The 24982-nt window shown below is 41.4% G+C and overlaps 1 protein-coding gene across 3 annotated transcripts in view; it reads right to left on the minus strand.

Annotated features, from left to right (window-relative positions):
• The window catches only part of CDK14 (cyclin dependent kinase 14), a 673238-nt gene that overhangs the window by 469079 nt on the left and 179177 nt on the right, over positions 1 to 24982 (minus strand). For all 3 annotated transcript variants that reach the window (XM_013963116.2, XM_018047444.1, XM_018047443.1), the window contains one exon: positions 23242 to 23336. In XM_013963116.2, the coding sequence (XP_013818570.2) occupies positions 23242 to 23336 (95 nt within the window). The remainder of the gene's footprint in view (positions 1 to 23241; positions 23337 to 24982) is intronic.

The following is a 24982-nucleotide window of genomic DNA, read 5'->3' on the forward strand; positions in this document are numbered from 1 at the left end:
ATAATTATAGAAAATCTGTCATTGTTAAATAACTTTTAAATGAAATTTTACAAAAATATCAAGCAAAGCCAAACGTATCTAGTTTGACTTGTCTTTATGACAAAAATGATAGGACACAAATGCTACAGCATCACGAATTATCTAAGAGACTGCACTCCTAGAAATAAAAGTGACACTCAACTGGATTGCTTTTTAGGCAAGTAAAGTCTCAAAGTAAAAAAATGATTCTCCTGACTATAATGTTGAAAATAACCAACCTATACATGCTGAAGATCAGAGTTTATATTGATTCATACGTTGGGAAAAAACTGATTAAATATTAAATATTAGTAAATAATATTAAATATTTTAAAACATTAAATATTAGTTGCTCAGTCGTGTCCAACTCTTTGCCACCTCATGGACTGTACCCCGCCAGGTTCCTCTGTCCATGGGATTCTTCAGGCAAGAATACTGCAGTGGGTAGCCATTCCCTTTTCCAGGAGATTTTTCCAACCCAGGGGTTTAATCTGGGTCTCCTGCATTGCAGGCAGATTCTTTAGCATCTGAGCCACCAGGGAAACTGACTACACAAAGAAAGACTTTAATAAAAATTGATATGCTACGATCTATGCTAGTCTTACTTTCAAATCCTATCAAGAGAGTATAAATCAGTCAGCCTGATTTGGAATAAAGTGACTTTTTATACTGCCAGAAAGTTTAAAATCAAGATAGCTGTCTTCAACGTAAAAATAGCATTCGTGTTAAATACTCGTATTGTTAAGGTACCCACAGTACCTTAACTATGGCAGGCCTGGGACAAGGAATTTATTTACACTAATTTGGTCACGACACCACCTTTGTGTGGTAGATACTACTGTTATCTCCATTTTTATAAAGAAACTGAGGCACAGATTAGAAGCAGTAGGTCCACAAATTGGACCTAGGAGACTAGACGTCAAGGCCCATATTCATAAATTCTCTGTGGAGTAGCAATAATGAAAGCGTAAACTTCAGAATAAAGGTATGTGGCCCACAGCCTCATATTCTCCCTTCAACAGATGCACTCTGCTTACACCAGACACTTATGTTACTTCCTCTCAAAGCAACATCATTATTTTCTGTGTTTTCTAATGCTTTGTAAATATTATCAAAATAAATCAATATACTTTAGAATGGCATTAATAAGTCTTAACCTAATTATCATGCTTATCAGAGAATAGTTGGAAAATACAGGGAAAAAATTTACATCAACAATAATCCCAGTATTCAGTGATAAATTCTTTAACAAAAGTATTGTCTAGACTTTTTTCCCCTATTGTAGATTTTTATAAGTGGTGTCCTACCATACTTTGTCATCTACTTTTTCGCTTTAGTTTAAAAATCATTATTTTACTGGATGGGCTGCAGTAAGAACCCAGGAAGCCTCAAGTTTGAACAAACCCACATTTTCCTTTTAAAGTAAATGGTCCCAGTACTCCTTTAGTTCATGAAATCTCATGATACCTGTACTGTGATTTACTGATAAAAGTAACTCTGCTAGCCAAGCAATAGAGGCCTGAATACGGAGAGAGTATATGGGTCCGACTGCAACATGGGGCAGAACCTACGGGGCACAGTTGTTCCGAGTCAGCCTGACTGGAATTCAGTCTTCCGGGGGTGCTCCAACCCAGTGACAGAAGAGAATCACTTAAGTCACCTCCAGGAAAGACATTCTAGCATATTTAACTCCATGAAGCCAGATGCATGATCTCAGAAGAATGGAGACCCACGATAATCAAATGTGTACTTGAAGAAAGAACTTAAGTCCTGACTACAAATCTCTCTGTACAAGAGCCAAATGTCTACGTCTCTTGTCATATTTAAAGAGCCTGCTGACAGCATTCCTAAACATGTCCCCAAACATTACCTACTTTTTAAAATATTTCACTTATTTGGCTGCATCAGGTCTTACTTGTGGCATGCGAGATCTTTCACTCGTGGCATGTGATCTGGTTCCCCGGCCAGGCATCGAACCAGACCCCGTACACTGGGAACATGGAGTTTCAGCCACTGAACCACCAGGGAAGCCCCACATAGTTAATCTTTATTAAGTGAAGTCGAAAGTGAAGTCGCTCAGTCGTGCCCGACTCTTTGCGACCCCATGGATAGTAGCCTGCACCAAGCTCCTCCGTCCATGGGATTTTCAAGGCAAGAAGTACTAGAGTGGGTTGCCATTTCCTTCTCCAGGGAATCTTCCCAAGCCAGGGATCGAACCCAGGTCTCTCACATTGTAGACAGACGCTTACTGTCTGAGCCACCAGGGAAGTCAGTCTTTATTAAGCATCTATTAATAGTGCTATAACAGGTGCTGAAGAATAAGGTATACACACACGAGAATATGCCACGTACATATGAGGCAAAGGAGCTGTCGAGCAAGGCAGCAACTGAATTATGACAAAGAAGGAAAAAATTATTCTGATATTTGCTTTAAAAGTTAAGATTTTAATCAGGACTGTTCCAACAGTGGAAACAGAGATATGGTTCAACTTTGAATACAGCAACAACAGGTGGGTTTTTATAGCCAAAGAGCAGATGGACAGAAAATTACTAAGAGGAGACATCAAGGGGAGGAGGGAACCTTGCTCAACTGATCTATTAAGATTCCTGCTAAAAACAGTCCAGAGCCATCAGGTATCAAGGGTGGGGGGATTTTCTCTAAACTGACTTAGCAGGATCCTTGCTAAAACTGGGTCAGGCAGGCCTGGCAAGGACGGGGCTAGGGTTGGGGAGGGAGTGGCAAAGTCAAGGCCCAGTCAAAAGAGAGCTTAGAATAACATGTGTGTGTTCAGCTGCTTTAGTCCTGTCCAACTCTTTGCAATCCTATGGACTGTTGACCGCCAGGCTCCTTTGTCCATGGGATTCTCCAGGCAAGAATACTGGAGTAGGTTGCCATGCCCCTCTCCAGGGGATCTTCCCGACCCAGGGATCCAACCAGTGTCTCCTGCGTCTCCTGCCTTGCAGGCAGATTTACCACTGAGCTATCGGGGAAGCCCTTACAGTAACATAATTGAAGTTTATTCCAAGAGAGCATCTTGTCAGAAGCCAGGGAACACTCATAACATGAATAGGACTTGAAGATGGGATAGAATGTGGACATGGAAAAAGAGGAGGCAAGCCGCTTACATAAAGGGAACCATCATAAAGATGCTAAAGGGGTACCGGCGGGGTTGGGGGGCAGCGGGGAGGCACATTCAAAGCACAGAGAGAAGAAACTAGGGAAGCAGGAGGACATAAGGCAAGAAAAGCAGATGCCGAGTTGCCTACAAAACTGAACCAGTAATCAGATACCTGATCTTATTAGACAGCAGTATCTTCATTATCTGCCTACATATTTCAGGGTAGAGCTTTGAAAGAAGCGAATAGGCTTCTAAAGTTAAATATACATTAAAAATTTTTTTAATTGGAGGATAATTGCTTAACAATGTTGCACAGATTTTTGCCATACAACAACATGAATCAGCAGTGAGTAAATGTATGTCCCCTCCCCCTTGAGCCTCCTTCCCAACCTCTCACCCCATCCCACCTCTCTAAGTCATCACAGAGCAGTGGGCTGAGCTCCCTGTGTTCAATACACATTTTTATTCCTAACCAACAAAGGTAAATTAACAGAGCTTATAAGTCTATTAAATATATCTCCATGATATAAACAGAGATTAAAAACAGACTATAAAATGAATACAGTTATCAACATAAATTAAAACATACTAAATATAATATAGCTTCCCAGGTGGCTTAGTGGTAAAGAATCCGCCTGCCAATACAAGAGATGCGAGTTGGTTTCTTACATCTCCAGGAAAGAAGCTCCCCTCGAGGAGGGCATGACAACCCACTCCAGTATTCTTTCTTTTTTTTCACTCCAGTATTCTTGCCTGGGAAATTCCATGGACAGAGGAGCCTGGTGGGTTACAGTCCATGGACTCGCAAAACAGTTGGACATAGCGACCAAATAACAACAAATATTAATACTTTTCTAGAATTGAAATACTATAGCCACAAATCTATACAGAACTATAACATATTTGGTAGCGAATCTGCACTGTGATGAGAAAGAAAGCTGAATACAATCTGTTAAATCCAATTATGCGACTTTCAAGGCTTTCCAAGCAATAACGTGTGTTTATCACCATCAAACAGGACGTTAGCATCCTTTCTCTACACACAGCATCTGTTTTGCTAGGTTTGGTGCTACAGAGTAAGGGAAACTGACAAGATCTTCAATTACCATTCAGTAACATTAAGGCTCGCCCACCAAATCTACTTCTAATAAGAAATCTAATTTCTACTCAGTGAGATGAAACAATTTAGCCATTCTGAGGAGAAATCATGTCTCGTGGCTTTCATGGAGTCTGGCTCCAATAATGCTGCACACATGAATGGACAAAGTCAACTATCTCAGACAAGGACTAAACTAGGAAACCACGGTAGACAGGACATGACATCAGCTCTCCTGAGAGAACACTTTATATAAGTAAGAAACTCCCACTCTCGGGTTTCCTACAAGAGCTGATGCACTGGAAAAGACCTTGATGCTGGGAAAGATTGAGGGCAGGAGGAGAAGGGGGCAGCAGAGGAGGACATGGTTGGATGGCATCATCGACTCAGTGGACATGAACCTGAGCAAACTCCAGGAGATAATAAAGGACAGGGAAGCCTGGTGTGCTGCAGCCTATGGGGTCCCAAAGAGTTGGACAGACTAAGCGACTGAACAACAATATACTCAAAAGCAACTAAATATTTGCTGGGTTTTCATCTAAAATGAGGGATGAATATAACTGCCATGACTCTTCCAACTGAAGCAGATGGGAAATCATCAGTAGTCATCCAGCTGAGGAACTCTTCCATGACAGCGTCGTGTTTACAAATCCTAGCCCAGAAAATAAATGAGACTTCACCTAGTGCAATATGTTACCTTCCAATGAGTTTAAAAAATAGTACATCTGCAACTTGGGTAATTAAACACACATACCTAAATGCTTCTGTCTAATACCTACAGATATCTATTCACTTAGTAGTTGTCTACCATCCTCTTCTTTTATAATATTTATACTCTTGTTTAAAAAAATGGAAAGTCACTATATTAAAATTACAGTAAGACTTTCCCTGGTTATCTTGTGGTTGAGAGTCCACCTGCCAAGGCAGGGGAGGCAGGTTTCATCCCTAATCCCGGAGGGTCCCACACGCTGCAGAGCAACCAAGCCGCATGCCCCACCAGTACTGCCAGCTGCATGCCAAGAGCCCAGGCTCCGCCACGAGAGAAGCCGCCACAGTAAGACGCCTACACACCGCCAGGAAGTGCAGCCTCTGCGCACTGCAAGTAGAGAAAGCCTGTGCGGCAATGAGGACCCAGGGCGGCACAACATAAGACTAAATACACAACATCACAATGGAAACGGATACTGGAAAACTAACCTCCTGTGCTCACAGCACATAGGCAACACACAGGATTACCTTTCCTTGTTTCTTTGTTTTTAAATACACAAATATTTAAAGAAAAAGTACATGCTGGTCAGGAAGCAACAGTTAGAGCTGGACATGGAACAGCAGACTGGTTCCAAATCGGGAAAGGAGTACGTCAAGGCTGTATATTGTCACCCTGCTTATTTAACTTCTATGCAAAGGACATCATGAGAAACGCTGGGCTGGATGAAGCACAAGCTGAAATCAAGATTGCTGGGAGAAATATCAATCACCTCAGATATGCAGATGACACCACCCTTATGGCAGAAAGCAAAGAACTAAAGTGCCTTCTGGTGAAAGTGAAAGAGGAGAGTGAAAAAGTTGGCTTAAAACTCAACATTCAGAAAATTAAGATCATGGCATCTGGTCCCATCACTTCATGGCAAACAGATGGGGAAACAGCGGAAAGTGGCTGACTTTATTTTTGGTGGCTCCAAAATCACTGCAGATGGTGATTGCAGCCACAAAATTAAAAGATGCTTGCTCCTTGGAAGAAAAGCTATGACCAATCTAGACAGCATATTAAAATGCGAGACATTACTTTGCCAACAAAGGTCCATCTAGTCAAAGCTATAGTTTTTTCAGTAGTCATATATGGATGTGAGAGTTGGACTATAAAGAGAGCTGAGTGCCGAAGAATTGATGCTTTTGAACTGTGGTGTTGGAGAAGACTCTTGAGAGTCCCTTGGACTGCGAGGAGATCCAACCAGTCCATCCTAAAGGAGATCAGTCCTGGGTGTTCATTGGAAGGACTGATGCTGAAGGTGAAATTCCAATACTTTGGCCACCTGATGCAAAGAACTGACTCGTTTGAAAATACCCTGATGCTGGGAAAGATTGAAGGCAGGAGGAGAAGGGGCTGACAGAGGATGAAATGGCTGGATGGCATCATTTGACTCAATGGACATGAGTTTGAGAAAACTCCAAGAGTTGATGATGGACAGGGAGGCCTGGCGTGCTGCAGTCCATGGGGTCGCAGAGTCGGACACAACTGAGCGACTGCACTGAACTGAACATTGCTTATTTTCTTCTTTTTAACCCTGATCTTAAACATCCCAACCATGAGGACTTCCTTGGTGGTCCAATGGTTAATAGTTCACTTTCCAATGCAGGGGATGCAGGCCCAATGCCTGGTCAGAGAGCTAAGATCCCACATGTCTCCTGACCAGAAAACCAAAACACGAAACAGAAGCAACACGGCAACAAATTCCCCAAGGACTTTAGTAACAGTCCACGTCAAAAAAGAGATCCAAACCACTAATAACCTGAGGCTATTAACTTTATTGAGAGGACAGGATTAATCAAGCAAGCATTCAATCATTATGCTGATAGCTTACTCAATATTTTGGCCACCTGATGTGAAGAACTGACTCATTGGAAAAAATCCTGATGCTGGGAAAGATTGAAGGCAGGAGGAGAAGGGGATGACAGAGGATGAGATGGTTGGACGGCATCACCAACCTGATGGACATGAATTTGAGTAAGCTCCGGGAGCTGGTGATGGGCAGGGAAGCCTGGCGTGCTGCAGTCCATGGGGTCACAAAGAATCAGACACAACTGAGTGACTGAACTGAACTGAACTGAACTGAAGGAGAAAGTATGACTCAATTATACAGGAGACTTGAAAAAATAGAAAGATTAACTCATTTTTGGATAGATGGAATGACTCCAACTCTTCGATACAATAAGAAAGTATCAGATGAGAAGCTGAGACACAAGTTTTCACTGAAGAAATTTTACTACTCAGGGCTATAAACCTGCACCTATCTTTCAACCTGTCAACTCCACTTTCTTCAACTTTCAAAGAAAATCTTTACTGCAACCTCTTTGCACTTTCTTTTCATATATATACACAAAGCTCAACATTCAGAAAACGAAGATCATGGCACCTGGTCCCATCACTTCACGGGAAACAGATGGGGAAACAGTGGAAACAGTGGCAGACTTTATTTTTGGGGGCTCCAAAATCACTGCAGATGGTGACTGCAGCCATGAAATTAAAAGATGCTTACTCCTTGGAAGAAAAGTTATGACCAACCTAGATAGCATATTGAAAAGCAGAGACATTACTATGCCGACTAAGGTCCGTCTAGTCAAGGCTATGGTTTTTCCTGTGGTCATGTATGGATGTGAGAGTTGGACTGTGAAGAAGGCTGAGCGCCATAGAATGGATGCTTTTGAACTGTGGTGCTGGAGAAGACTCTTGAGAGTCCACTGGACTGCAAGGAGATCCAACCAGTCCATTCTGAAGGAGATCAGCCCTGGGCTTTCTTTGGAAGGAATGGTGCTAAAGCTGAAACTCCAGTACTTTGGCCACCTCATGCGAAGAGCTGACTCACTGGAAAAGACTCTGACGCTGGGAGGGATTGGGGGCAGGAGGAGAAGGGAATGACCGAGGATGAGATGGCTGGATGGCAACACGGACTCGACGGAAGTGAGTCTGAGTGAACTGTGGGAGTTGCTGATGGACAGGGAGGCCTGGCGTGCTGCGATTCATGGGGTCACAAACAGTCGGAGACGACTGAGCGACTGAACTGAACTGATATGAGTATCTGTATATTAATATGCTATATGAATATATACAAGGGAAAAGTTTTGACACATATGAAGGGAAATAAAACTATACAGGCTAATTACTAAGTAGCTACTAACACTGTCTCTACATAGAAATCTGGCCATGTCAGCTTCAGCACAGCTTCCCAGGTGGCTCAGCGGTAAAGAATCCGTCTATCAATGCAGGAGATGCAGGTTTGATCCCTGGGTTGGGAAGATCCCCTGGAGAAGTGAAGTGAAGTGGCTAAGTTGTGTCACCCTCTTTGCGACCCCATGGACTGTACCCTACCAGGCTCCTCTGTCCATGGGATTTTCCAGGCAAGAATACTGGAGTGGGGTGCCATTTCCTTCTCCAGGGGATCTTCCCAACCCAGGGATCGAACCCAGGTCTCCCGCATTGTAGGTAGACTCTCTACCATCTGAGCCACCAGGCAAATCACTGCATTATTCTTGCCTAGAAAATTCCATGGACAGAGAAGCCTGGCAGGCTACAATCCAGGGGGTTCACAAAGAGTCAAACACAGCTGAGTGACTGAGCTTGCACATAGCTTCAGTAACTGTGTTTGTGATGGAGCATCATCCACACAAGCATACTTATTAGGCAAAATTACTTCAAGTGAAGTTGTTCTCTCCAGGCCTTATTGATTAAGCAAGCTTCTGTTTTAACAAATGAGGCAATGCCAAGTTAGCTCAGGTCATGTCAAGCATTCTAAAAATGATTTGGAATTAATCACGTCACCTGAAAACTGGCGAACAAATATATTCAAAAAAGGCATCTGCTTAGATACTAACACAAAAGGAAGTGACTAAATATAAGAACAAGGCCTATGAAACTTTGACAAGACTTTCAAAGGATGTAATAGGTATAGAGAATCGTTTTCTCCTCTTAGTTCTAGGTTGGAATGCCAAACTACATTCATAGCTGGTGCTGGGAATACACTTTGAGTAGAGGTTCAAGGGTACTGAGTTTCTGATTTACTCAAAAACCTATTTGAAAGCATTTTATTTTGTTAAGGTACAATTCTTACTACCATATTAGTTGCTCCATTATTTATGAGAAGGATAAAAGGGCTGTAAAGGTGCTGGCAGATTGGGAGTTATGTCTGCCATATGAAAAGAATTTTTTAAAAGTGGTAAGAGACATTGGGGCCATGAAACCTTGGTCTGTGGTTCACAATGAAAAGGGTGCAATGAGACGGAAACCTTGTCCAAAATAAACGTACCCAATAGAAAACAAAAGGGAACAGTGAGAGTTCTATTTCATGCAGGCACCTACTATTTGGAAGGCCATAAACCACTTGGGTGAAACACAGGGAAAAATAACTATGGTGTCACTGTAGAGTTGCCCAGAATAGTGGAGAATACAAATGATAAATGAAAATGACCCAGAGGAAAGATATGAGAATCATGGGGGAAAAATGGCTAAGTACCCCTAGCGTTGATCATTAACAAAGAATAGAGTGATCATGGATAACATAGATGTTTTAAAATATTTTTCTTTATTTATTCGTTTATTTGGCTGTGCCAGGTCTTAGCTGCAGCATGTGAGCGCCTAGCTGTGGCATGTGTGAGCTTAGCTCCCTGACCAGGGGCTGAACTAGGACCCCCTGCATTGGGAGCACATAATCTTATCCACTGAACCACCAGGAAGTCCCGATAGCATAGATTTTAAGAAAACAGACTTCAAAATACTCCCCTCACACACCCTGCAAAATGAAAGGAGATAAAAATTAAGCACTTGGCTCTGCAGTTGGACTGACCAGCTCCGTCACTGAGCCATGCAATCGTGGACAACTTACTCAAACTTTACGGACCTCAGTGTCTACATCTGTAAGACAAGAAAGTAACCTCATTTCAAAGCTTTTCTAGTACTGTTAATAGAAACAAAGAAAAAAGTAATGGCCAACATTCATTTAACATGTGAGACACAGTTATAGACACTCCAAAGGTATTCATTCATAGACACTCTTCAAAACCATGTGAAACCAATTTCATTATCAGCCCTACTTTCACAGATGAGAAAATCAGGCTTAACCCAGTGTTCAATAAATATAAGCTTTATATCATGACCCTAATTAACAAGAGATAGGCAGCATCAAACAATAGAAGATTCACATAAATCAGTGTTATTTTCAAATCTTAACTAATACCAGTGAAGAAACATTGGCCAAGAAGAGAAACCAATGGGCCACACAGAAAGTTCAATAATGTATCTGAATTTTTAAAGGACACAAATAAAAGGCGAAGAGATATTTAAGAAGGATCATGTTCTCATGGGCTTCCCTGCTGGCTCAGATGGTAAAGAATATCTGCCTGCAATGTAGGAGACCTGGGTTCAATCCCATCCCCTGGAGAAGGAAATGGCAACCCACTCCAATATTCTTGCCTGGAGAATTCCATGGACATAGGAGCCTGGTGGGTATAATCCACAGGCTAGCAAAGAGCCGGCCATGACTGAGCAACTAACACTTTCATGTTCTCATATGTCTAAGTCCAAAATGAGACAAAGCCGGTAAGGAAAACAATGATTTCAGACCTATATACTATCAGAATAAGAAAGGGCAAGACCAATCATCAGGGACACACGAATGAAGTTCAAGTGACAGAGAAAAGAGAGTACCTCAAATTTCTGCATCCAGAATACATTGTAAGTGATTCTCTAATCAATTCCTCTCTCCCTTTTTACTGGCTCCTTTATTATAATCTATGCACACACTCAGCTCCTTCCCATTTAGTTTAAAGCCAAAACATCAAAACCACGTTTGCCCTTTCTCCTTGTTTTTTCTTTTCCATGTTCTTATTGGTCATTTGTGTCCATTTTGTTGGGCTGTTTTTCATGTTCTTTAGCCATTTGAAATTTTGCTACTTTTTTTCTTATTTTTCAAGAATTTTTTTTACAATAATATTGCTTTTATTTTACATATAAAACATAATATATAGCCACTCTTACTATGGCTGTATTCCTAAGTTGCCATGTATTTTCTATACTAGTTTAAATTTTTTTGAATAATAAATTATAAATCTTATAAATGATTTTCAAAGTACATAGAGTAGAAGATAAAGTCTAAAAATATCAGCAGAATTCATGTTAGCTATATTTATCCCCGTTCTTATATCCCAGTTATAGCGATTATTTTTAAAATTTAGTTTTATCTGGAGGATAATTGCTTTAAAATGTTGCGTTGGTTTCTGCTGTATAACAACACGAATCAGCTATAAGTATACACATATGCCCTCCCTCTTGAACCTCCCTCCCACCCTACCCCTATCCTACCCCTCTAGGTTGTCATAAAGCACTTTCGCCCTTTCTTCTTACTCTTCTTTCCTCCCCTGCCTCACCCCTCAAAAGAACTGCCTGCAGAGTTCCCTGGTGGTCCAGTGAGTTAGGACACCAAGCTCCCAACTGGAGGCACAGGTTCGATCCCTGGTCAGGGAACTAAGATACCACATGTGGCATGAACCCCCCCCCCCAAAAAAAGAGCTTGCATTTCACCCTCCATTCTCCCCCTTCTCCCTTCAATCAAAGCACTAGGTCTTCAGCCCTCATCAGTCCCCTACACACACTCAAGAAACACCTTCCTCATTGTAAACGTCACGGGTTCTTTCCAGGACTCTTCTGATTTGCCTTTGCCGAATATCTGACACCATCATCCACACTTTTCAGCAACGCTCATCCTTCCTTGGCGCTTGGCTGGTTTCTCACTCTTTCTCCTAGCAGTCCCTTTCACAGTCTTTGGTTCTTCCTTTGTCCAACTCTATTAACACTCTATTTTTTCATCCCTTCTATTTCACCCAGAGAAGAGACAGACTCAGTTTTAATTTAAGCCTCCTCTAGGCTTCCCTTTGGGCACAGTCCCAGGCGCCCTCAACTCTCCAGAGCTTGACACTGAGACTCTCCCAGGACACGAATCGGGGGAGTGGGCGGAGGCGCGTCACTCTGCTTAACCGAGTCCACTGCCTTCTCATTAGAAACTCAGCTTCCTCTGGGACCCCCAGCAGGCCTTGTTTGCAACATTGACTTGGTTTCCCAGTATCTCTATTTCCTTCTTGTTTCTCCTAGGAGGTCTGATCAGACATACCACAAAGGCCTTCGGTTCCTTTTCCTCTGGGGGTTTTTTGTCTGTCGCTACCTGCGCTGCCTACCAAGCTGCTTCAAAATTATATCCCTTGTCTCACCCATCAGGCCAATTAGGAATGAGGTCTATCTTATTCTCAGTTGAGTTATAACAGGGCTTTCAACTGGTAACCAAAGTTCCTAGCGTTTACAATCTTCCTTCCTCTCAGTCAATGCTGGTGGATCTGTAGGATCATTTATTTAAATCCCTTAAAACAGAGACAGTTAAAAACACAGCAAATCCCAGGGAGACCATTTCAAAGTAGAAACAGAATTATGTTTTAAATTTTCAAAGAATTTGTTTTACAGGGAAATATATATAGCTCTGTCTCCTTGAACCCTAGAAGGAAGGGAGCACATATTTGCTAGGAATCAACCATTAAGCATGAGAAATGTCTCATGCTTGGGATGTTTAAAATAATTTCCTGTCTGAGATTTGTTGAGCTCAGAATATTTTTCCTCATAAAAGCCGCTGAGCTTGTATTATCTTTTCCATTTCCGAATTTTACTGACAAAGGTAGATAACACTCTCCGGTTAATTATAACGCAGCAACAAACAAGAACCTGAAGTTGGAGGATTCCCTGGCGGTCCAGGGGTTAAGACTCCACGCTTCTACCACAAGAGGCATGGGTTCGATCCCTGGTCAGGGAACTCAGGTCCCACATGCCAGAGGGTACACCAACCCCAAAAGAAAACAAAAGCCTGAAGCTGAAATTCAGGGGCAACTCAAGCATATGGAAGGAAAGAATCAGATCAAACCCCTGACCTACCAGATCTTGTAATCCTTAAAAGTCACCCCAAATCAACAGGGTCTACAATCCAATTTTGATTCAATTACTCTATACAATTTGTAGTCTGAAACCGTCAAGTACGTGACATATCTCCATTATTATAATTGCTCCTAATGGTACAGTGAGGGCTTCTCAGGTGGTGCTAGTAATAAAGAATCTGTCTGCCAGTGCATGAAATTCAAGAGAGTCAGTTTGGATCCCTAGGTTGAGAAGATCCCCTGGAGGAGGGCATGGCAACCCACTCCAGATTCTTGCCTGAAGAATCCCATGGATAGAGGAGCCTGGCGGGCCATAGGGTCGCAGAGTCGGACTTGACTGATGTGATGCACGTAATGGTTTAATATACTCTCTTTGTACACATCAGTGCTAAACAGACAGTCAGCATTTGACTAAAACTCATTGACAGTAAAAACTATTAGCTTTGGGCTCTAAAAGCTCCTGATTTCACCCAAGCCCCAGCTTACTCATTAATGCATGTTTCAAATGTCCAATATTTCTCTTGCTTTGAGTGGCTCTGAGCCTATGTTTTATGGCATGAGTAGTAAGGGATCTGGGTAAGTCATATGAGTTTTAGACTGATCAGTTGCTGTTTCACAAAATTCCTGAAGTCTAGCCTCCATACCTTGCTGTCCAAGAGCATGTGCTATACCTAAAACTCACTAATTAGCCATGAAACTTTTTCAATCAATTGACAAATCTTCATTAGAGGTTCAATGATAATCACAAACAATTCAAAAAATCTCCAAGGTTCACTGCAATTGATGCTTCTAAATACTCAACTGGATTCCACAGTAAAATACTTTAAAGGAATTTTGGTTTTTTGGCACAATGTTTTGTCAAGTTCTAGAGGTATAAAGCACTACGTAAGAAGGGTGATCACATATTTTATCATCCAAATGGAGACACTGAATAGTAAAAAACACTGAGTTAGCAAAAATGAGCACTATAAATAATTACACAAAGATAGGAAGCATAGATCAGGATTGTCCCAAGCAAACCAGGACATAAGGTCCTCCTTTCCAAAATGTACCTTACACCAAAACATCTGTGTCCCGCTTGGGACTATGATATAAAATGAGTGAGGGTGATCCAGAAAGCAGTAAATGAAAAGACAAGTGGAAGAACTCTGTGCAAAGGTAAGAGTAAAGACTGAATTCCAGACTAAAATGAAATCCAGGCAGTATTGTGAGGCATTAAAACATGGCCCAAAGAGTCTTTGACATTTTTCACTGAGAAGTGCAGTCTGCATCCCCTTCCCTTGAATCTGGTCTCTTCAAACAGTTGATTGATAAAGCTGACAGTGACCCCTCTGGTGCTGGGCATGGGTCTTACCACCTAGGCTGCTTCCACTTTCTACATTCTGTTGTTGTTCAGGGCGTCGATTCCTTACTAATATTCCTTCTTGCTTCATCTATGCGTTACTGACAGACAGATGGGTCCTGAAGTCCCCAGTTACTACAGGGAATTTGCCTATCAATCCCTTCAGTTGTATCAGTTTTTGCCCCATGTGTTTTGACACTTTATTGTTAGATACATACACTTTAAGAACTTTAGTGTCTTTTTTAGAAAACTGACCTCTCTATCATTACGGAATGCCCCTCTTTATCCCTGATGATCTTTCACAATCATCAGAAGTGTCTGCTTAGTCTGAAATGAATATCACTAATTCCAGCTTTCTTTTAATTACAGTTAGCATGGTATATTTTTCTCTCTCACTTTATTTTTAACCTGAGTCTTCATACCTAAGGTGGGTTTTTGATAAAGAACATATAGTTAGTTTGATCTTGTTTTTTATCGAGTTTGACAATCTCTGTCTTTCAACTGGAGTATTTAGACCAATTACATTCAAAGTGATTTTCATATAAGTGCACTAATATCTATCTTGTTTGTAACTGTTTTCTATTCATTGCTTTTTCCTTTTCCTTCTTCTTTTTCTGGCCCCTCTTATTGAGCATTTTAGATAATTCCATTTTACATCCACTTAGTGAATCATATATAGACCCCTCATTTCCCAGTTCAGCTGTGAAAAATGACACTATATGGAACAGGTACAACCCTTCCCCATCTAGCCCTTCGCAATAGCAGGTTCATAAGCAAAATAAATGGCAGCTGCTGTTTTAACTCTCTAGGCTTTGAGATAGTTCATTTTGCAGTCATATATAAGCAGAACATTCCTAAGACTATCCTCAAGTCCTTGACAACTTTTCAAAGCTCAAATCATACCAACCTCTCCTGAACTCCCAGTCACCTGGGGTTCTCTGAGTCTGTAGAAAACACCAAGCTCTTTTCAGGGTCTGACATGAAATTCTCTTGTCCCTGATCTTTACTTGGTTGGTTATATCTCCTCCTTCAGATTTAAGTGTAAATGTCCCCTCATCAGCAAGGCTTCCACTGGCCATTCATCTAAGGCAGACGCACTGCTCACCGCTGTCCCTGACATAAACATAGAAGCCACCACCCTCTACCTTAATTATTTCTCCTAGCTCACTTTTCCTTTATGTGATTTAAAATTGTATCTGCTATAATTTGTCTGCTGACTTAGAGCTTTCCAGGTGGCGCAGTGGTAAAGAATCCACCTGTCAACACAGGAAATGCAACAGCTGTGGGTTCAATCCCTGGGTCAGGAAGATCCCCTGGAGAAGGAAGTAGCAGAATACTTCTCCAGTATTCTTGCCTAGGAAACCCCATGGACAGAGGAGCCTGGTGGGCTACAGTCCATAGGCTTGCAAAAAAGTCAGACACAACTGAGCAATGAGCACATAGGCTGCTGACTTGAGTCATTTTTGCCTTCCCCACTAGACAGGCCCCATGGAAAGCAAAACTCAGTTTGGTCCACCATTAAGGAGAAGGGGGTGACAGGATGAGATGGTTGGATGGCATCACTGACTCAGTGGACATGAGTTTGAGCAAACTCTGGGAGACAGTGAAGGACAGGGAAGCCTGGCGTGCTGCAGCCCACAGGGTCACAAGAGTCAGACACGACTTAGCAACTGAACAACAACAACAACAACATATGCATTGCTTGGCCCATAACACCAAACTCGGTACCAGCTTAGTAAATGTCTCCAATGGAAAGAGCTCTTTTAAATGAGCAATGCCTCTATACATTGGAGAAGGCAATGGCACCCAACTCCAGTACTCTTGCCTGGAAAATCCCATGGGTGGGGGAGTCTGATGGGCTACAGTCCATGGGGTCGCACAGAGTCGGACACGACTAAAGCAACTTAGCAGCAACAGCAGCCTCTATACATTCCTTGTTGAGACCAGGGCTTCTCAGATTTGGCACTACTGATACTTTGGGCCAAACAATTCTTTGTTGCGTGAGACTGTCCTGCTCATTTGTACCATGTTTCACAACACCCATGGCTTCTCAATGCCAATAACACCACTACCACTCCCCGAGTTATGAAAACAGAAATGTCTCCAGGCATCAGCAAACGCATCCTGGTTTAAACTAAAAGGATGGCAATGATAATAAAGCAACTCAGGAATGTGGCTTTGCTTTAAACTGAAACCAATCTTATCATCGTGTCATTCCGAGCCCTCCTCAAAAACCACTTAAGCTGAACTACAAGAGACAGAGTCTAAAAGCCCTGACATTATGATAATTGGATATTCTACACTAACTCTTTCAAAGGATTCCTAATTTCCAAAGAATGCCTCCATTTTCACCAGCTAGACTACAGCCCTAAAGACAGGAAATATCACTGGTTATTTTGAGGGTCTCCTAATCAAAGAACCCTGATAATGAAAATGGCTTACAGAGGCCATCACTAAAATATTGTTTAATAGGAAAGCTATCCCCGTGCAGTGTAGTCTAATGCTTGAAATCATGCTTCTTGCTTAAACAATATCCTCATTGTCACTTTTGTCAAAAAGATTAGGTATTGTTTGTGTATCTGCTGCAAACTAAAGGAAACCAGCTGCGCCCACGAACCAGCTTGCAATGCCTTGCATTCTTCTTCCAAAGGAAGTCTGGGCTGAGTCTGCAATCTGAAAAGGCTTTAAGATTTTGAAAACTAAAATTAGTAGATGTCGGTGGATGGGCTGTTATCCTCCTTGGACTAGGTAAGGATAAAAAACTCTACTTTTCCAACGTTCATCTGTATACAAGGAGCCCCCCGTTTGGAAATTACATGGTGCCAACTCCATTCATTCCATTTTTAATCCAGTGTCTCTTGGTGTATGCTATAATACCGTACTTTGTGCATTAAATTACAAAACTAACACGGACTGTATTATCATAGCACGCTGCCGTTTTTCATACCATGTGACGAACAGTGCGCTTACAGGCTTGATCTTTGAAGTGAGCTGTGACAATAAGCCTATGGACCCAAAGTCAAAAAGAAATCCGAGCGGACCTAATGAGAAACGGAGAGCAGCAGAGCCCATAAAATGCGATCAGATTCGCCTCTCTTCCGCAGTTTCTGTTTGTGGGTAGATAACCTCTCAGGATGCTGAAAGTCAGTACGACAGTCCGGGTGTCAACACTGAAGACGAGAACGTCAGCGAACCCGGGGTCCAGTGCTCTCTGTCTGGGGATCTCTGATTTTAGACTGCTTCACACTCTGCTGACAGTGTTTCAGTGGAGCTGACCTTCAGGGCCCAGCAGTGAGAGCCACCCCCTCTTTAATCTCACGTATTCTGAAAAGGTGGTTAAGTGCCACTGCCTTTCTTCCTGCTACTGCTTAGTTTAATTAACAGCATTTCTTCCCCCTATTTCTCCTGGGCCTTTGAAGAGCTCTTTGAAACGTATTTAGTATGGTTCAGCCTTGGTTTGGCTGTCGTCTCTCAATTTATGAGGTCATTGATTTAAAGTTCAATTATTCGGCACAAATTGGCAGCAAGAAATGCTAAAAGAAGACTGGCATTTTCAATCACGTAAGTCTCGTGTTACAAAAAATGAGCAAATTCCTCCATTGTTCCTTCCTATTGACCTCTGAGATAACGATTCAGAGCTGGCACAAACCAGCGTGGGCAGGCTTCTCTGTCGAGCGGGCTCCTGCAGGAGGAAGGTTTTGGTATCTTCACCTCAATAGAAACTGAAGACAAGCGGGAAAAAAAAAGACCAGAAATCAAGAGCATCCATGGGATGACTAAGTCCCGTACTCTTAATTCCAGAGACGGAACGAGAGAACAGAGTTTCTCTTCCTCTAAATGACAGGAGAAGTATGAGAAAATCAAAAGCAAGCAGCAACGGAACTTCCCTGGTGGTTCGAGGGCTAAGACTCCATGCTCCCAGCGCAGCGGGCCCGGCTTCCCGCTGCATGCCGCGGCTAAAGCAGTACCGCAACAGAGAGCTGAGGCAGCCAAATGAAGAAATGCATTAATTTAAAAACAAGCAGCTACAGCCTCCATCCTCTCTAGGTAAAATAGGAAGGAAGGAAAAGAGAGGAGTCTGGAATCTGTCCCAGGCAAAAGTAAAGGTTCCCACCACTCACGGCAGGGGGTGGAAGCCGGGAAAACTCAAGCATCCGGGGTGAGGCGGAGACACGGGTGCACCCCCCAAGCAGATCCCAGCGCAGTGAGGAACACACAATCCCACCACACTCCAAGTCTGGGAGCTGAAGTGGCTGGCGCTCACAGCTCCTACCTACAACAGGCAGCCATGCCTGAGCTCACCCATGAACAACCCACCAACCCTTTCAAGTTCTATTGCTTATGCCAACCCCATGTTAACAGTCAAACACAACACTCGTGCTTTTATGAAACTTTGCACAATAATTCAATAAAGCAGCTTGCTTTTACTTTATGGCCTCAGGCTTTAACAGACTTTGTGAAGAGTCTGGTAACAAAGAGTGAAAATGTCATTGTATGTGGCTAGAGGACCAAGTCCCATACGAAAACTCTCCCAAGGAGTCCTACAAATAACACACAGCGATGAGGGAGGCTGGATTTAAAAGCACATGCGGCTATGAATTCAACCAGTCACCACTGGAGAGAATAAACACTTTACTCAACATTCTTCTTTTTGAAATTTCACACCATTTCCCCTGGGCCTTTCTGACTGCATTCTAGCTTATATAGAAAATACTATGGATCTATATGTAAATAGATAGATAGATACTGTGGCCACTTAATGCAAAGAGCCAACTCATTTGAAAAGACCCTAATCCTTCGAAAGATTGAGAGCAAGAGGAGAAGGGAGTGACAGAGGTTGAGATAGCTGGATGGCATCACTGACTCAAGAGACATGAATCTGAACAAACTCTGGGAGATAGTGAAAGACAGGCAAGTCTGGCAAGCTGCAGTTCACGGGGTCACGGAGTCAGACACAACTTAGTGACTAAGCAACAATAACAACATTCTAACTTAAACAGAGTTCTTTATAGTATATGGACCATCTACCTTCAAAACTGTTGTTTCCTGAGGGCAGAATCTGTATCTAAGTTTCTTTCCATCCACCTACAGCATAGAAAGAGCATAAAAACAACATCATGAACACTCACCATTAGTTTTAAAAACTCAAAAAATGTGAACAAGTCTCTGAATGTGCAAAAAGTCTTTTGGAAAACAGATGATTTCAAGGTGCTGAACTAAAGATATCTTTAAATGCCACAAGTTTTAAAATGTAGAGTATTATACACCACATGGTTTTTTAAAATCCTATATTAAATGTTACAGGGATTTAGAAGAGAGAACAAAACCAGGAAATCAAACCAGGAAAAAGATTAGTAGCAAGAGTGATGATAAACTGCCTCCCATCCCAAATATAAACACACATAAGCACAAAGTATTAAGAAGCTGGAAAACACTGGTTTCAAAACAAAACAAATCTCTACTCAAACATGGAACTGTGGGAGGTTCAAAACTTTTTTTTTTTTAAATAAGAAAACTTATTTGCGCGTGTTGTATGTTGAAATGGTTGCAGTTAACCAGCCACACTTTTTAGAGGCAAGTTCATTACCAAAAAGCTACACAGTATAGGAAGCTCAGACAACTTCTCCCCAGACTATGTACTGTTACAGGAATAAGAAACCCAAGCAAATTCAAGAGTAATAAAAAATCTTTCTATTTCTTCTCAGGTTTCTAAACAATGGCTAACAGCAACAGTATCAAAGTCAAAAATTATACAAATCTTTTGATGGGGGGGATATTCTTTGCTTATTTTATTTGAACCATGAAATAAAAGATGACTTACATATACCATAAATGGAGATGGTAAAGGAGAATATTACCATGCACACTGATCCTAAATTAGTGAGGTCTGAAATGAATGAGTATTACGATTCAACTGTATCCTTCAAAACAGATATGCTGAAGTTCTAAGTCCTAAATCCTCAGAAAGTGACCTTATATGGACATAGCATCTTTACAGAAGTAGTCAAGCGAAAATGAGGTCATTATAGTGGGCCCTAATCCAAAATGACTGGCGTTCTTATAAAAAGGGGAAATTGGGATGTGGAGACAAACATGTTGAAAGAGAACACCATGTGAATATGAAGGCAGACATCAGGGTGGTACAGCAACGAGTCAGGAGTGCCAGAGACTGCCGGGACACCTCACGAGCTAGGGGACAGTCAAGGAATGCACTCTGTCTTACAGCACCAGCCCTCAGAAAGAGGTCACCTCTGCCAATACCCTGATCTTAGCTCTAGCCTCCAGAACTAGGTGATGATCCATTTCTGTTGTTTAAGCCATGCTTAAGCTATGCTATTTATTTTAGCAGTCTAGCAAACTAATAAAATGAGCTCTATGGCAAAATTCAAACTTGACATTTTACACATATGTAAAACGCTCATCATTCAAGTATCAGTGGTATCTCTACAAATGACAGGCAGCTTTACTGCAATATAATGGTAGCTGCTCTTGAGGATGATGCTAAAGATAACATTTAAAGATGGAAGCAAGAAAACTTCGCTAGTGATCCAGCGGCTAAGTCTCCCAAAGCAGGGGGCCTGGGTTTGATCTTTGGTCAAGAAACTAGATCCAATATGCCACAACTAAGACCCAGCACAGTCAAATAGATAAATTAAGTAAACAATTAAAAAAAAAAACAAAAACAAAAAAAGAAGGAAGCAGGGATGCAGACAGCTACGGGAGAGTGAGTAGTATTAGGACAAGGATCTCGACATTCAGTTGACTCTTTAAATTATGTAGTGCTTCAAAAGACACACCAAATTCAGCTCTCCAATGTTGCTAGATGCACGTGACCATTGCTCCTTGGCCTGACCTTGCCACTGTAAAGCAAATAAGCCAAGCAGCCTGTCATCTCCTAAAGCAGGTGAGTGGTCAGTGGATTCCATCTCCAGCTGGAGGAAATTAAATAGTACATGTTACCAGAGAGTTTTAAACTGCTCGAGAAATGCTGACAGGTTACACTGAAACCTGCTGGAGTGCAAAGTATTAACTGTCCAGAAGGATCCTTCTCAAAGGCTGTAGGTACTTAAAAAGCAGGCTTTGTTTTATTCAGGCATAATAAACAGAGAACGTTTCAACTATGTCTCAAGATTTTGTCATAAATCTTAAGCATCTGAGTTGTAATCTTGCCCTTGGAAATCAGGTGAGCATATCTTTGGTGGGAAGGCACTGCAGTGATTGGTTTATTTCCATATAATGAAATACTATGTTTGCTTCAGTTTGATTCACAGTTAAAATAAGTCAGAGCATCCGGGAGAACCATCTGGAATACTTAAGCAGGACCAAGTCTTTCCAAGAAGACCTTATCCTGTGGAAGGACAATGGTTAGGAAAAGACGACCTCAAACCAGACAGACATGAGCCAAGACAAGCTCTGTCACTAATAACCCGTATGGACTTGGACAAGGGACTAACTTTCTCTAAGCACCAAGATGCCTGGTCCAGCAGAGATGGTATAATATAATAATGGGGCCTAGCTTACAGAGTGTTGTGAGGAGTAACTGAGACAATGAATATATCATACTTTATACAAAACAATTGCTTAATGCAGTGTAGTTATCTCCACCTTCTTAACATCAAAGGTGCAAGTTATACTTATACAATAGAATACTATTTTTCCTTAGGAAAAAAAAAAAACAGTGGACACAACCACTGTTGAAATTAACTCAACCAGTGAAGCCATTATCATGATATTCCATTATGCTCAAGTGACAGAATGAAGTCATCAACAGCCCTCTAGATTTTGTTATTTCATTCCTCTTATTTTTTTCTTACTCAAAATTTATAAGGCTTGCAAAATTAACACTCAGTTTTTGATCTACAGCATTCCTGAATTTCCATACTTACATATCTTCCTTTATCAGGAATATTGCTTCACCTTCTTAACTTAAAAACTATGAACAATGGTGTAAGACTACTTTCCCAGCCAAAGAGTACCTCAATAAGCAAAGAGTCAAAATTTCCAATTACAAGTTTAGAATGATCCTTCACAGAACTGTCTTCTATAGCTCTTTGATTACTTACCTTAGTGAGTTAACTCAATTACTGCTAACTAATTGCCTAGTTGGAATTTCCTATCTTTCATAATGACTTAAAAGAGAGACAAAAACAAGGATAGTTTACATGCTACATGTTACCAGATACAGTAACTCAATGCTGTTAATAAAAAAGGGAGAGGGAGGAGGCGTATCAGGAACATACAGAGGCAAGCTTCTGAAGAACCCAAATTTGTGGGATTCCCTGCCAGTCCAGGGGTTGGGGCTCTATGTTTCCACAGTAGCGGGCACGAGTTCAATTCCTGGTCAGGAATCCCACATGCCACTTACCAAGGCCAAAATAAATCATCAAATTAAATTAAATTTAAAATTACCTCATTTTTTAAAAATATTTAAAAAAGAATCCAATTCTGTGTCCTGATCCCAGGATAGCATCGGGGAAAGAAGAAGAGTTGCTTCTCTCTGTGGGAATACTTACAGCGTGAGGTCAAAGGAGACAGGAAGAAAGAGCTTGTAGTTTGTTAATTACTTCTGAAAGAGGGCATAAAAGCTCAGTTTAAAAAGGTGCCAAGAATGGTCAATACCTCTGACTCTGTGAAATCAGTCCTCTTATTCTTAAGCAAACCCTAAACCTCCAGAAGAAATTAATCACATCATTCACCTGGAAATGAATTCTCATTGGAGGGTTCCACCTCCAAGGAGAGAAAGAGAAAATAAAGATGGGGGAGGGGTAAGATAGAAAAGAAGAACTGGGCAAGTCTGCAAAACTTTGCTCAAAGAAAAAACCAATTCTAATGATTTGTTAAAACAATGACAGCAACAAATAACTGAAAACCTGAGGGAGGAAAGTCTACTATATATGAAAATTATTTAAATACAGTGTCATTTTATAATATATAAAGAGTAGGCATACTTTCCATGTGAAATATTCAAAAATGAGTGGACTTACTTGCTTTTCCCTTTGTACACTGTAGCGTAAGATCCTTCCCCTAGCTTTTCCAGTTTTTCATAGGAGTCAGCTTTTCCAAATTTGGGACTTGTTGGCTAAAAATGAAGCAGAGGGCAAACAAAACAGATTGTATCAAACTAATTAACAATAACCCAATTTTGCTAAAAATGTAGATTCTCTATCAGTTTTTAAATAACTCTTCTCTAAGAATGTTTATTTTTAAAACATAATAAATATTCAGGATACAAAACTAAGAAAATGCAAATGAACACAGCACACACTCCTCTGTCCTTTACCATCTCCCAGGGTTCACTTGAATTCATGTCCATTAGTTGGTGATCCTATCCAACCATCTCATCCTCTGCCACCCCCTTCTTCCTTTTGCCTTCAATCTTTCCTAGCATCAGGGTCTTTTCCAATGAGTTGGCTCTTCATATCAGGTGGCCAAAGTATCGGAGCTTCAAGCTTCAGCACCATCCTTCCAGTGAATATTCAGGGTTGATTTCCTTTAGGATGGACTGGTTGGATCTCCTTTGAGACCACGAGACTCTCAAGAGTCCTCTCCAGCACCACAATTTGAAAGCATCAGTTCTTTAGTGCTTAGCCTTATGGTCTAGTTCTCACATCCATACATGACTACTGGAAAAACTAAATTAGGGGCTAAAAAATTTAGCCTACCACCTAGTTTTACAGATCTCGTAAACTTCAGAAAACTTTTTATATATTTTTAATGCAGAGAGAATCTAAACAAGAATAAGATTTCATAGCATGTGAAAATTCTATGAAAGTCAAGTTTTAGTGACCTAAAGTGTATTGGAACATTTGTTGTTTAAGTCGCTAAGTTGTGCTCTACTCTTTTGCAACTCCATGGACTGTAGCCTGCCAAGATCCTCAGTCCACGGAAATTTCAGGCAAAAATACTGGAGCGGGTTGCCATTTCCTTCTCCGGGGAATCTTCCAGACCCAGAGATGGAACCCAGGTCTCCTGCACTGGCAGGCAGATTCTTTCCCGCTGAGCCACCAGGGAAGCCCATTATTGGAACGCAGTCCCACTCACTCATTTACATATTGTCTTATGCTTTTTCAACTTCCCTGGTGGCTTAGAGGGTCAAGTGTCTGCCTACAATGTGGGAGACCCAGGTTCAATCCCTAGGTTGGGAAGATCTCCTGGAGAAGGAAATGGCAACCCACTCCAGTATTCTTGTCTGGAAAATCCCATAGACAGAGGAGCCTAGTAGGCTGCAGTCCATGGGGTCACAAAGAATCGGACACCACTGAGCGACGTCACTTTCACTTTTCACTTTTATGCGTTTCAAGCTACAGCAGAATTATAGTTACTATAAAGATCAAATAGCCAACAAAGCTGAAAATATTTACTACCTGACCCCTGTTATAAATCATGACTGTATAAAATTCAGTCACATAAAGTCACCCCTCTGATACCTTTTGGCAATAATACAAATAACCAAATACATTCAGATAACACTAGAGGTGATGGAATTCCAGTTGAGCTATTTCAAATCCTGAAAGATGATGCTGTGAAAGTCCTGCACTCAATATGCCAGCAAATTTGGAAAATTCAGCAGTGGCCACAGGACTGGAAAAGGTCAATTTTCATTCCAATCCCAAAGAAAGGCAATGCCAAAGAATGCTCAAACTATCGTACAATTGCACTCATCTCACATGCTTGTAAAGTAATGCTTAAAATTCTCCAAGCCAGGCTTTAGCAATACGTGAACCG

Source organism: Capra hircus, chromosome 4 (assembly GCF_001704415.2).
Source record: "Capra hircus breed San Clemente chromosome 4, ASM170441v1, whole genome shotgun sequence".
In the NCBI taxonomy this organism is placed as follows: Eukaryota; Metazoa; Chordata; class Mammalia; order Artiodactyla; family Bovidae; genus Capra; species Capra hircus.